Below are 15,248 nucleotides of genomic sequence, written 5' to 3'. Positions count from 1 at the left end.
CTAATGGTGGCACAAATCAAGTTACAGAGGGAAGGTGGTTCTTAAAATAAAAGGCCTAAAGACTAGCACTTTGTCTATTATAGTGTAGAGGTTAGGAACCACAAGATGTAGAGGCTCAGCTATGTCATTTATGGTTCTTAAGTCCTGGAGCAAATTCCATCTACCACTGGGTTATTTTACAACTCAGAAGTTCGAATCCCAGGTAGAGGTAAAGTAAGGAACTGCTTATGAGGTTTTCCGTCCATTCCAACAACTAAGAAATAGTGAGAAGAGTTGGGACCTCAGAAGGCTTTTAGGACCAATTAGTAGTTTCTGTGTCCAGGAGAAAATGAATATACTTACCAGTAATGTTAATGCTCACCCACAGCTCTTCTGGGAGGGTCTAAATCATTGAAGCATCCTCCTTTATTTCCAGCTGGGAGCTGGGGCCTGTCAGTCCTGTCTGCCATGAGTACCAGATGTGGGCCACCTTGGCCAGGTGTCCTTCAGAGCCACACTTAAAGCAAGTGAGTGGGAGCTTCCTCTCTACTCCCTTGCCTATGTGCGGCTCTTGTCTGTGACACTGTCTACTGAAGTGGCCCAGCTTTCCACAGTGGAAGCAATTCAGACCTCCTTATTTTTACATTTTAATAATTTATTTTGGTTAAGACTTTATTCAACTCCATTATTTGTAATTGTTCAAATTTTGTTAATCATTAAGAAATACTAATGGTGAATAAATGCAGTGATCCTTCACTTGAAAAAAAATAATTATTGATCACTGGAACACAAAGTTGGAAACAATAAAGTAGTTGTAAAGTATGGACAGAAATGAGGCTGGAGAGAGAATGATTGAATTTTGTGAGCTCAATGATTTATTCATAGAAAATAGCTTCTTAAAAAAAACACAGGGGGAGGGCTGGATGGTGAGAGAAGTGCAGCAATGAATGAATGGAAATCCAAAATCTCTGTAAATGTTCATTAAAATTATTAAAATAAAATAAAAATTACAAAAAAAATTAAATTAAAAAAACACACACAAAAGGCTAATTTACACATGGACGTCACCTGATGGACTGAACAGGAATCAAAATTATTAGATCTGTGGAAAGAGCCTTTGAGGAAGAGCAATATGAGCAGTTAGAACTCAAATACGTGTCAATTGTGGAATACACCATTGAGGAGTTTATATTTCACTGCCTAGTAGACAGAAAGTCATGCTCCAAGCCAAGGTGAGTGACTCTAAACCACAGCCCTCGTATAACCCTAGTATGTCCACTTGCTGTACAGAGGTAACTCGTGGGAAGCTGAACACTAGGACACTGATGTGTCAAATGCGGAATGGTTACCCATGGTGGACAGTGTTTGGTGAAGCTCCCTGATTAAAACAAGCTTGGAAGCAAGAGTGGCATCCACTTTCATAATAGCTTGCCTCTGAAAACCCTATGAACCTGGAGAAAGGACAAAAGTTATACTAGTGTTCTGGTCTTTCGTTCATAGGGTCACTATGAGTCACCTCTGACTCAACGGCACTTAACAACAAACAACATAGTCAAAGGGTTTTCCTCTCCTGTCCTGTTCCTCCATCCTTCTGAGCAGGATGTTCTTTTCCAAGGATTGGTTCCTCCTGGCTACATGCCCCAAATATGTGAGATGCAGCCTTCAAAATCCTAGCCTTCAAGGAGAAATTTGGTTTCATCCTCTCTAAGACACACATATTGGTATTTTTAGTGGTCCATGGTATGTTCAAGACTCTTCTCCAGCACCACAACTCAAAGGCATTAATTCTTCTTCTATCATCATTGGGCATTGTTCAACACTCAGATGCATAGCAAGTATTTGGCTAAATGAGATGCAGTGCCATGGAACATTTTTAATCAGATGACCATATGATATACTACGCTGGAGATGAAAAGATGAGAAAGAAAAATGAGGTAACTTTCATAGTTATAAAGGTTGTTTCTAGATACATCTTGAAAACAATGGTGTGAGTGACAGGATAATATCCATATACATACAAGGAAGATCAGTTAATACCACTATCATTCACATTTATGCACCAACAAACAGAGCCAAAGATGAGGGAATAAATTATTTTTATCAACTTTTGTAGTCAGAAATCAATGGAATATGCAACTAAGATGTATTAGTAATAATGAGTGGCTGGAATGCAAAAGTTGGGAACCAGGAATAAGGATCAGTAGTCAGAAAACATGGATTTGGGGACAGAAATAAGATTGGGTATTGAATGATAGAATTCTGTACAATTAATGATTTATTCCTAGCAAATACCTTTTATTAGAAATATAAACACAGGCTACACATATGGATTTCACCTGATGGTATGCAACAGGAATCAGACTAAATACATCTATGAAAGGAATTGGGAAAATTTCAGTATCACCAATGAAAACTGGGCAGGGTGGTGATTGTGTAAAAGATCATCAACTACTCATATGCAAGTTCAATTAAAGCTAAAGAAGGTCAAATCAAATCCACAGGAATCAAAATTTGACCTTTAGTCTGTCCCACCTGAATATAAACCAACTCTGTAACAGGTTTGAAGCCTTGAACACTAATGAACCAGATAAGCTATGGGAAGATATCAAGGATATAGTTCATGAAGAAGGCAAAATATCATTACAAAGACAGAAGAAGACCAATATTCAAGTCAGAAGAGACTAATATTGCACCAGTGCACAGAGAAGCCAAAGCAAAGGGAAGAAATCAGAAAGTAGAGGCTGAATATATTTCAAAGGGCAACACAGGAAGGCAAATTAAATATTATAATAAAATGTGCAAAGAACCAGAGTCCAAAAATCAAAAGGGTCACACTCACTCAGCATTTCTTAAGCCACAGTAACTAAAGAACACATTCAAGCTTTGCGTTGTAATACTTAAGGATTCTATGGGCAGAACATTGAATGATCCAGGAAGCATTAAAAGAAGATTCAAAGAGTATATAGAGTCACTGTACATAAAATAATTGGCTGACACAGAATAATTTCAAAAAACAACATATGATCAAGAGGCAATGGTGATATTAATGATACTGTTTGATAATTTCCACATTCTGTTGCATCACCTTTCTGGAGAATAGGAACAAATATAGACTGCTTCTAGTCAGTCAGTGAGCAGCTATGCTCCAAATTTCCTAGCATAGACTAGTAAGCATCTCTAGGGCTACATCTAGTAGTTAAAACATGTCACTTGGTAACCCATCAATTTCTGGGGTCTTATTTTTTCCCAATGCCTTCAGAGCAGTTGAATGTCTTCCTTCATTATCATTAGCTCCTTGTCATATGGTTATTCCTGAAATTTTTCAGTATTAACAATTTGATAGAGTAGTTCTGTGCATTTCTTCCATCTTCTTTTCACATTTACTGGATCATTCAAGATTTTTCTCATAGCATCACTCAGTATAGTAACTCAAAGCTTGAATCTTTTTCCCAGTTCTTTCAGTATGAGAAATGCCAAGTAAATTATTCCCTCTTTATTATCCAATTTCAGATTTCTGCATATTCCATCAAAATTATTTACTTCATTTCCTCCAGCTGCTCTTAGAAATCTTTGGTTCAGCTTTTTTACTTCAGCATTTCTTCCCTTTTATTTAGCTTCTTGATGCTCAACTGCAGTTTTCAGAGTTTCTTCTGACATTCATTTTGGTTTCTACATTCACCTCTGTCTTTGTCAAGACTTTTTGCTTTCTTCCAGGAATAATTTAATTTGTCTAGTTTAATTTGCACAATTAATTATCATTCCCAGGTATTAGAGTTTTTAATGTGACATATATATATATTTCTATATATTTCCATATATTTCTATATATTTATTTCTATATATTTCTATATTTATATATTTTTAATGTGACATATATATTTAGTGGATGCACAATTGCTGCCAAAAAACACTCTTCTTATTGATATTCTCATTTTTCTGTCTTCCCTCAAAATTATGACTGAGATTAAAGAACAATGATACAATTGAGAGGGAGCTCTAGTGGCTTACTGTTAAGAAGTTGGCTGCCAACATAAATGCACTAAGGTTTTAATTCACCATCATCTACCCAAGGAAGATGGGAAATCTCTTACATGATTTACTGTCTCAGAAGATCAGCTATGAGTCTGTTCTGACTCAACAGTGCTTAATAACAGGGGGAAAAAAGAAACTATAATATTAAAGAAACCATAGAGTATGACTATTTAGAAGAGAGCGTTCAGAGTATCTAGCTAGATGAAGGATAGTCATGAGTAAAAAATTTAGTTCATTTTTTTAACTTAACAAATCTAGCCACATATAGCATGTTAATACCTAACATTTGTTTTTTGCTGGGCAAAGTCAGTTTAAAAATAAATAAAATCTCAATAAATTTGTGAAAACAGAAAGGCAAATATATTTGTCAGAACAAATGTACTCAGCTTTAATTTCTTAAATTCTGTTCTAATTAACTGTTATGTGTACTATGCTGTTGTTGTTGATTACTTTCAAGTTGAGCACAACTCACAGGGATCATATGAACAAAAGGCCTGAATGCCCTCTATAACTAGCAACATTTATCAAAGTCTAACCGATTGTATTTAGCAGGTGCAAAAAGATTAATAATATCTGGAATTAGCATTTGTATTGAACTTCCAAGAGAAGGGCTTTTATGGTATATAATCTTTTCTATTAGATATTATTTTACCAGTTTTAAAGAATCTCTGTTACATATTTGGTAATTGAAAAGAATAACCATGATCAGAAAAATGCCACTTACCAGAATACAGTGATGTTTTCTGCTCACCTGCAAGTAGCAAAAATGATGAAATCTTATTCATCTCTTCTGGTGCTCTTCATATTTTTTCTTATCCTCTCATCATTGATATTCTATCATTACACAGCTACACATTTATGTTTTGTCCTTTTCATGTGACCAAAATATTTGGCCAACTTCTTCCAGAATTTGAAGATCTTTAGATTTACTCATGCGCATGGTGAAACATAAGTAAGAATAAAGGCAAGGTAAAAGCAAGAGAAAAAAGGAAGAAAAAAAGCAGAAAAGGGTAATGAAGAGAAATATTCCTAGGTTAAGAAATGGAGGTGGACTGAGATATGATTGGAAAATAAACTTAAGAAATGAAGGAAGGAGTAAAGAAAGTAAATAAAGGGAAGAGAGAATTAAGGTGCTAAATAAAGAAAGGAAGGAAAACATTGAGAGCTGGAATATAAAATTGAGATTAGTTAAAGTAGGAACAAAAATGAAGAAAGTAGACAGAGAAACAAAGCTAAAGAATTATTCATTTAAAAATTAAACTGTACAATCACATTCATGTATTATTGTTGTTGTTGTTCCCAACATACTGAAAAGTTTTACTAAAGTACAAAGAAAGTAGCAAATGTGTTCAACGTTCTCTAAGATAGTCTACTGTTTATGTTCCTATGCAAGAAACATAGTGGAAAGCTATACGCCTAATTCTTGCCTTGAATGGGACTTCTGTTTGTGGAATTATTTCCCAAAATTACTTACCAATCTGGACATGAACCTTCCACTCATCTAAAAGGAGATGTACACATTAGAATTAAAAGAAATAAAAAAAAACAGAAGTAAAGATACACCTTTACTGAACCATCTCCCATAATTATTGTCATCACATTACTCATTATTTTTCCTTTCTGAAATTATTTTGCATGAATAAAATTGAGTTCATTAACAAAGGTTTATAAATGAATTTTCACTTAAAACACATAATCATGGTGAGCAAAGAAATATTGTCAACATAATAACTTCAGTATTATATAGAAAGACAACAGGGTAATGTTAAAGTTATCTGGAATAAAGTGTAAAGAGAGGTGGGTTTTAATAAAAGCAGGAGAGGATATATAAATAGAATTATAATTAACTCAGAATAAAACTATCAAACTCTTCTTGCGAGTCTGTTGGAAAAAAATTAAATCTCACTATAATGTCACAGAGAATGGAAAGAGAAATTTGCTGTGAAAGATCTCATCCAATGACATGAGATCAATATCAAAACAAAATTCTATTTTTCTCTTCTAGGATGCATGCTGAATCTTAGTAAGGGAAACAAGAAAAACTTGTCACTTATTAAAATAATAAATAGATTTGCAGTTGCTATCCAAGAGAGAAATTATAAAATTCTCTATAGATTCATTTTTATGGGCTATGGTAGCATAGTTAATACTAGCTATGACTAAGTTGATTCTGACTTAATGCAGCCTTATATATAATAGAACAAAGAATTGTCTTATCCAATGCAAACACTTCTAACAGGTTCACATAATGAACTATAAAGAGTGACTCCTGCTCCATCTGATTAATTAAAGATTGTAACAAACACCGTTCTTCTGCCTTCAGTTGCTTTACTCAACAGTAAAGAATTACACTTAAAAACCTCTCTCCATCTTCTATCACACCCACCAGAAGGCAGGAGGTGAAACATTAATTGTAAAACTAGGAATCTGTACCCACAACTCAATCAGATATATCAAAAAAGTGAGCTAAAGGGAGGAAAAAACTCAGCAAAATTTTGGAGAAAGAAATTCTATTAGAACTTCCTGATAAAAATTCAAAAGTATTATAGTCAACTGTCTTCATTGGATTAAGAAAAAGTTCAACAAATAACTAAAGAATAATTAAAAATCTGTGTATATATATTTTATTTAATGCAAGGCTAACTTTGCAATCACTTGTCATACATCAGAGAGTTGGACAATGACTAGGGAGGATAGAAGGAGAAGTGATGCCTTTGAGCTGTGGTGCTGGAGAAGAGTATTGAATGTACCATGGACTGCCGAGAAAACAAACAGATTTATCCTGGAGAGGGTTAAACCAGGCTATTCCTTGGAGGCAAGGATTCTGGGGCTTCGTCTGACATATTTTGGACATGTTGTAAGGAGAGACAGGTCCTTAGAGAGGGACATCATGCTTGGGAGGGTGGAGGGACAGCGAAGGAAGGGAAGACCCTCTATGAGGTTGATTGATTCAGTGACTGGGGTAATCAGGATGGGAGTGTCAGAGGCAGTGCGATTGGCACAGGATAGAGCAGGGTTTAGGGCTATTGTATATAGGGTCGCTATGTGTCGCAAACGACTCTACAGCACATAACAACAACAACAACAAGACTAACTAGACAAAACAAATTAAAACTTACAAGCAAAATAAAATATCTAAATATTTTAATACACCGAAAGGATAAAAGAGCACAGGTGAACGAACAATTTGGATAAAGAATTAGTGAGATATTGGACATTTTGTGCAATACTAGTCTGCTAAAGAAACAATCAGAAAAAGAAATTGAGTAAAGGAAAAATAAAAATTTTGTTAGATACATCACTAGAATAACCTATATATGACTAAAATTCTAGGACAGGAAAAGACAAAGTCAAACAAAAAGAAATAAATGAAAGATTTCTACAGAGGATATTGTTGAGAAGTAGCTGGAAGAAAACAATCTCAAACCCTTTGTAAAAATTATATTGACTTCACCAGATGCTCTTCCGGGGAAGGAGGGACAATCTCCTCCTGTACCAGTCAGATCTGATTTGATGGTACACTCACACAAAAATAATAAAATAAAATTTTAAAAAATTATATTGACTAGAAAAAACTTTTTCTGCCTTGAAATTTTGGGCACAAAAGTATTACAAGAGCTCTAACACTTTCTTACAAGAGAATTGCTCTTATTTCAGACTAAATATGCATATTTACTGATTATAAAGTAAGATGATAAAATATTACATTTGTTAAAGATAATTCAATAATGGAACAAATATGATTGTTGGGAAAAGGACAGAGAGGAAAGAAATTATCTTGGAGAACAGCTCTTATTTATAAAAGTGAATAAAAAGAACAAGAGAAAAATCACACAAAATATTCAGCAGAAAATAATGGCTTAGATAAGGGAGGAAGGGAAAAAACAAACAAAATCCCCATAGGAAAATCACAATAGGACCATAAATTGAGTGTCATTGAAGCTTACCATTTTCTTTCTGAAGTTGTTCTGAATGAGACAGAGAAAAAAAACACTGTTTCAAACAGGACCAAAACAAATGAGCATATTTTCCCAAACTATTCCAAACAAGCATATATGCCATAGATTAGCTGCTTTAAAGGTTACTATCAGTACTATTTAATTTATGAGTATCTCACTGAAATGCTGAGAAGGAAAGGAATAAAAAAGTTTTACTTCAAATGGTAGTTGAGAGAATAAATCTTAATTTCAATATTTCCAAAACTTTAAAAATTTAGGTTTAAATTTTTTTCATTATGTTTCTCTAAAAACTAATTTAGAAAGAACTGCCTCATTATCAATTCCATGTCTTCATTAACATTAGAAACAGTACCACCATCTGTAGTCTAATGGAATTTCAAAAAGTCTTTGAACTGTATGGGACTCATCTTTGTGTGCATTACAAGCAGCATGACATTTGATTATCAGTAGGGCTTAAGGGTAATTAATGACATGATGTAGAAGACAAAACAGAGAGGAGATCAAGGGTACATAACCTGCTGTCTTTCTAACAGTTGTTTATTCAAGATTTAAGGTTTTATCCAAAACTTATTTGACTGCTAAGGCACTTCACTGGTATCCAACAACTAGAAGAGGTTCTAAATTTTTCGTGTCTTCCAGCACCATTTCAGGAATACATGAAGAAATAGTTTAACATCTCCAGTACTAGACATCAACTAATTGAAATAATTGGAGCTATGTTCACACTCTAAAATAAAGGGATTAGGATATCTAGTTAGCATCATTTTAGGGAACCTGGAAGTAAGACAATAAGAGGAATATTCCTCCCTTATTCAGTTCTTTGCAAAGTGAAGAATAATATTTTTGTTTTATTATAATCATTGTATAAGTTTCTAGGTGGTAAAAAGAATCTTACTGGGAAATATAGGATGTTATTGCCATTTGCTCATTCTTTTCAAATGCAAAGCCTATGCTGCTATCAAATTGCTTTTGATGCTTTTAAGTCTAGAACATGTAAAGGATTCGAATTGGAAAAATTATTCCAAGACAATGAGTAGTTTCTCTGTGTGCTAATGCAACACAGTCTGAGTTTCAGAATTTAAAAATAAGTAGAAAACTTAGGCAAATGTCATTCCTCTTGAAGTCTCCTTGTCACAGGTTGTTTTGACCATCATTATTCCCTTATTATTGCATTTTAAGTTGTTGGCAGGTAACCAAGGTATGTTAACTGTGCCATAGTTACCTCAGATGTTTCAAGGCATAACTGTGTGTATAACAGTAGAAGTTCAAGTAACTTCATTTATTCCTGGGTTCAAACTTTTGACAAACTACCATAACTATACCCATAGTTTTGTTCTCAGGTGTCAAGATACTGCATTCCTGAGTATTTTGTGCATTGCAAACTTACCTTTCTCTTCCTTTATTTGGTCTGAAAAACAAAACAAAACAAAATATAAAGTTTTAAGGATCAACATTTTCAATAATATGAAGTTGTGACTATTGAAAGGTGGCCAGATTAATGACTGAAAAACATGTCTAACACTTCTAAAGGAAGTCTCCTAATCACTATGCATTTAGAATAGTTGAACCATTGGTTCAAGCACTAAATCTCAAGTCATTAAACAAAGAATATAGGCTTACTTTTTGAGAAATTGTCTCAAGCATGTTGTAGGAATTTCATTGCTTAGAAGGAACATCCTTATCATGAAACTATGAGCAAAACAGGTACAATAAGACCTGCGTCTTACATTTTCTCACAGCAGTAAGACAGTAGGAAGTCTTAGAATTACATTCACACTAAAAAGTAAAGCTTTTTAAGAGGTAACTAAACAAAGTATTTCACTGAATTAGGGTCATCAAAAGAAAAAAATTCATTTTAAGATGAAAAGATAGATAGAGCTTTATTTAAAGAACTCTGTAAGAAAATATAATGAATATTGTTCCCTTTAGATTTATCCCATTCTTAAAGTTGAAGTAGAAGTACAATTTCTTTCGATTTGATCAATATACAAGTTTCTGAGTGGCAATAAGATTTATACAGAGAAATAAATGGTCTTATTGAAAATAGCTCACTATTTTCAAATCCTAAACTCTGCTGTCAAAGTGCTTTTGATGTTTATAAGCCTAGAATTCATTAAGGATTCAAATTATAGAAATGATGGCTTATTGGATTTTAAGATACTCTACAGTTTCCTTGTATGTGTTAATGTCTCAAAATGTCTAAGAATGATTGTGTGTGTGTGTGTGTGTGTGTGTGTGTGTGTGTGTGTGTGTGTACCATCAAATCGGATCTGACTGGTACAGGAAGTGATTGCCTCTCCTTTTCCTGCAGATCATTTGGTGGATTCGAACCACGTACTGCTAGGATTGCAATGCAGTTTCTTGCCCGAGGCCACCAGATCTCCCTTAAGAACTATTTTTTAAATCATGAGAAAACTTGGCAAGTGTCATCCTTTTTTACCTCTCCTTGTCATAGATTGTCTTGACCATCATTACTCTATTTTTAATTTATTATTGGTTCTGACATACTGACTTCATGTGTATTAATGCAGAAGTGAGTTCCAAAGGATTCTCAACAGCTTAAAATAGAAAATACAAAACTTTCTTCTGAGGTGTTGCCGAATGAACTTAAAATATTAACACTTTATGGTAGCAGCCGAACTCATTATCTCTCTTGCACCAACCAGGAACCTACTTGGTTGCAGACATCTTTAAAACAAACACGATCCAAAGAATTTTATTTATATTAAAAGAGAAGCAAATCAAGGGCTCTCATCTTCCTGTGTATTTTAAAGGTAGGGAAATACTTTTTAAAATAAGATTTAAAAACTAAGAATGCAAACTAGTATTTCCTGGTTGCACAGTCCAAAGGAGATGAGTTGCTAAACCACACATTTCACTTTTAAGGCATTTTGAAGCCACCAACACCTCTGTAAGAGAAAGGTGAACCATGTCCTCCAATATAATTTGAAACCCTGGAAAAGTCTCTAGGACACTGAGAATTCATTTAGATTAATGAACTTTGCATATCTCTTCCTTTTCTGTATGAAAAATAAAGAGAAAACATTAAAACAATTTTGAGGTCAACAGATTCCATAATATGATTAAATTCTGACATTTGCTAAATCAAATATGGCCAGATTAACAATGTAAAATCATATCTGATAAATTCTGATTTCTGTCTAATAAATTAAGAGATCTAGGCTGGGAAGATGAGTGAAACATCTGGATTCTGTAAAGGTGTGTTTTCTGGTTTGGGGTTGAGAATAGGGTGTGGTTCTGGCTCACGACAGGGTTTGAGTTCATAGATTTTGCCTTGCCTTTATAAAGGCTTTTTGGCCCTTGAGTCTATGGCTTTCAGGCCTGATTTTTGTGGGTCTTTTAACTACAACAAGCTTGGAAGCAGGAGTGACATCCAATTCCAAAAAAAGCTTGCCACTGGAAACTCTATGAACTTGGAGAAAAGATGAAAGTTTGCTTCAAGACTGTCATTCATAGGGTGGTTATTGGTTGCCTACAACTCTACGGCACTTAACTATAATTACTAAGCATATGGCATGATTCAAGTATTAGACTAGGTTACAATTTTCCAGACCCAAAGCAAAGAACAGACATATTCTTTGGAAAAAACTATCTCACCTGCTTTATAAAAACTATATTGGCAAATAAAGGCTTTTTTGCCATGAAATTTTGGGCACAGAAGAATCACAAGAGCTTCAACACTTTCTCATAATGGAATTACCCTAATCTTAGCCTGGAAATGAGCATTTATTGATCACAAGGAAAGATGAAGAAATATTACATTTGTTAAAGATAATTCAATAATGTGGCAAATGTAACTTTTGGAAAAAAGGACAGAGAGGAGAGAAATGGACAAGGAGAGCAGCTAGTAATTAAAGTGAATAAAATTGACAAGAGGAAATCACTCAAAATATGTTCAGCAAAAGTTAATGACATAGAAGAGGAAGGAAGGAAAAAAACAAAATCCCTGTAGTAAAATCACAGCATGTCTATAAAGTGATTCTCACTGAATCTTACCATGTTCTTTCTGAAGTTGTTCTGGAAGATAGGGGCAAAAAAAGAGATACTAGAGATTATATATATATTTTCAAACAGGACAAAACCAAACCAGCATATTTTCCCAAACTTATCAAATCAAACACATATGCCATGTTGTTGTTGTTGTTGCTATGTGCCATCAAGTCACTTGCGACTCATAATGACCCTATGTACAACAGCCTTAAACCCTGCACTGTTCTGTGCCAATCTTACTCTGTCTGACAAACCTACCACAATTACCCCAGTCACTGAATCAATTCACCTCATAGAGGGTCTTCCCCTCCTGCGCTGTCCCTGCACCCTCCCAAGCATGATGTCCCTCTCCAAGAACTGGTCCCTCCTTGCAACATGTCCAAGTACGCCAGACAAAGCCTCAGAATCCCTGCCTTCAAGGAGCAGGTCTAACCCTCTCAAGGATGAACCTGTTTCTCTTAGGAGTCCATGGTACATTCAATACTCTTCTCCAGCACCCACAGCTCAAGGGCATCAATTCTTCTTCTATCCTCTCTAGTCATTGTCCAATTCTCTGATGCATAACAAGTGATTGCAAAGACCACGGCCTGAATCAGGTGCACCTTACTCTCCATAGTGACACCATTGCTCTTCAGTACTTTGGAGAGGTCCCTAACAGCAGACTTTCCCATTGCAATACGTCTTTTAGTTTCCTGTCTGCTGGTGCCAAGAGTGTTGACTGTGGAGCCAAGCAAACTAAAGCTGTGAACAATCTTCTCTTCACCATCTTTAGACATATGCATTCCATAGTTAACTTTTAAGGGTTAGTATCAGTACTATTTATTTTTTTGGCATATCACTGAAACATTGAGAAGGAAAGGGACAATAAGGCTTTATTTCAAATGGTAAATGAGAGAATAAATCTTAATTTCATTGTATCTAAAACTTTAAAATATGTTGAAATTTTTTTCGTAATGTAAGCCTAACATCTCTAAATCATTGTCTCATCACCATTATCATGTCTTCATTACCGTCACCACCAAAAGTCCGATCCTAAGAAATGCAAGGAAATTTTACAAGTCTTTTAACAGTATGGAACTTATTGCACGCATTACATGCAGCATCACATTTGATCAGTGAGATTCATGAGTAATTAGTTGGGCCCATCGGTGGGACTCATGAGTAATTAATGACTCGGGTAGATGACGAAACTGAGAGGAGAGCAAGGGTACATAACTTGCTATCTTTCTAACAGTTGTTTATTCAACATTTGAGGTTTTATCCAAAACTTATTTCACTGCCAAGGCACTTCTCTGTTACACAATAACTAGAGGAGCTTCTAAATTTTTTGTGTCTTCCAGCACCATTTTAGAAATACATAAAGAAATAGCTTAATAGCTGTAGTACTGGACAAGTACACCAAATAAAAGGGATGATTGGAACTATTTTCACACTCTAAAATAAAGAGGTTAGGATATCTAGTTAGCATCATTTTAGGGAAACTGGAATATGAAAATAAGAATATTTCTATATGTTTATTCAATTCTTTAAGTAGTGAAGAATAATACTCTTTGATTTAATCATTGTATAAGTTTCTAGGGGGCAAAATGGGTTTTACTAGAAAATATTGGATTTTATAGCCATTTGCTCACTGTTTTCAAATCCAAAGCTCATGCTGTTATCAAAAGCTTCTGATGCTTTTAAGTCTAGAACATGTCCGAGATTCAAATTAGAAAAATGATTTCAAGACACTGAGTACTTTCTCTGTTGTGCTAATGTAACGCAGTACGCATTTTAAAATTTGAAAAGAAAATAAAAAGAATAGAAATCTTAGGCAAATGTCATTCCTCTTGAAAACTCCATGTCATAAGTTGTTTTGACCACTGTTAGTCCCTTATCATCATATTATTAATTTGCTGCTCAATAACCAAGACATTTTTAATTGACTATGCCACAATTTCCTTAGGTGGGTGAAGGCATAGCTATGTTACATAGCAATAAAATTTCAAGCAACTTCTTTTATTTCTGGGTTCAATCTTTTGACAAACTACTGTAACTGTATATATAGTTCTATCCTCAGATATGATGATACGGCACTCCTGAATATTTTGTATATTATGAACCTACCTTTTGCTTCCTTAATTTGATCTGAAAAACAAATTTTAAAAATAATTTAAAGTTTTAAGGATAAATAGGTTCAAGAATATGGTGAAGATCTGACTTTTGGTAGGTGGCCAGATTAGTAACTCAAAACACATCTGACATTTTCTAAAGACTCCCCATCACTAAGAACAAATTTCACCTCTGGCCCAGGCACTGAGGCTCAAGTCATAAAGTGGAGAAAATAGGCTTGATTTTCAGGAAGCACTCTAGGATTTGGATTGCCTAGAAAAAGCATTCTTATTGTGTAATCTTTAGCAAAGCAGGTATAATAGTAGCTCTATCTAATATTTTGTTACAGCAGACTGACTCTTCTCTCACACTAGACAGGAGGAGCTATTGCTAGTATCGTGGAAAACAAAATTAAAAATACTACATGTATTAAAGGTAATTCAAGAATGAGACTAATATAATTCATGGGAGGACAATACAGAAAAGAGAAATGGACAAAGGAAGTTGTAACAATAAAAATTAATAAAAACCATAAAAGAGAAAAGGCATGAAAATACATTCAGAGGAAGTTTAATGGCAGAAATAAGGAAAGAGTGAAGGGGAAAAAGTTCCCTTAGAAGAGAATAACTTGTCTGTAAATGGGATGCTGAAGCTTACCATTTTCTTTTTTAAGTTGTTCTGAAGAGGAAGTGAAGAGGGGGAAAAAATCATTTGTTTTCAAATAAGAACAAAACAAACAAAAACATTTTCCAAAGTATTTTCCATCAAATATATATGCCCTAAATTAGCTTCTTTGAAAGTTAAATATAATAATTGGTTATATAGATATAGATAGATAGAGATAAAGATAGAGATAGAGATAGAGATAGAGATAGAGATAGAGATAGAGATAGAGATAGATAGATAGAGATAGAGAGATATATCTATATCTATATCTATATCTATATCTATATCTATATCTATCTATATCATCTATGTCTATATCTATATATATGTTGTTGTTGTTGTATGTCAGACGAAGCCCCAGAATCCTTGCCTCCAAGGAGTAGCCTGGTTTAACGCTCTCTAGGATAGATCTGTTTATTTTCTTGGCAGTCCATGGTACATTCAATACTCTTCTCCAGCACCACAGCTCAAAGGCGTGAATTCTCCTTCTATCATCCCTAGTCATTGTCC

At 34.4% G+C, this 15,248-nt stretch overlaps 1 protein-coding gene across 1 annotated transcript in view; it reads right to left on the bottom strand.

Annotated features, from left to right (window-relative positions):
• LOC102876129 (butyrophilin subfamily 1 member A1-like) overlaps positions 1-15,248 on the bottom strand; it is a 128,496-nt gene that overhangs the window by 67,948 nt on the left and 45,300 nt on the right. Inside the window, exons 13-16 of the mRNA XM_006882209.1 lie at positions 14,088-14,108; positions 9,358-9,378; positions 7,959-7,979; positions 5,486-5,512 (exon numbers count right to left, since the gene is read on the bottom strand). Of these exons, the coding sequence (XP_006882271.1) occupies positions 5,486-5,512; positions 7,959-7,979; positions 9,358-9,378; positions 14,088-14,108 (90 nt within the window). The remainder of the gene's footprint in view (positions 1-5,485; positions 5,513-7,958; positions 7,980-9,357; positions 9,379-14,087; positions 14,109-15,248) is intronic.

This window comes from Elephantulus edwardii, unplaced genomic scaffold (assembly GCF_000299155.1).
Source record: "Elephantulus edwardii isolate Elephantulus edwardi_28Jun2011 unplaced genomic scaffold, EleEdw1.0 scaffold00017, whole genome shotgun sequence".
In the NCBI taxonomy this organism is placed as follows: Eukaryota; Metazoa; Chordata; class Mammalia; order Macroscelidea; family Macroscelididae; genus Elephantulus; species Elephantulus edwardii.
Note: the sequence above shows the minus strand (reverse complement) of the source record. Positions and strands in the feature narration are given on the sequence as shown.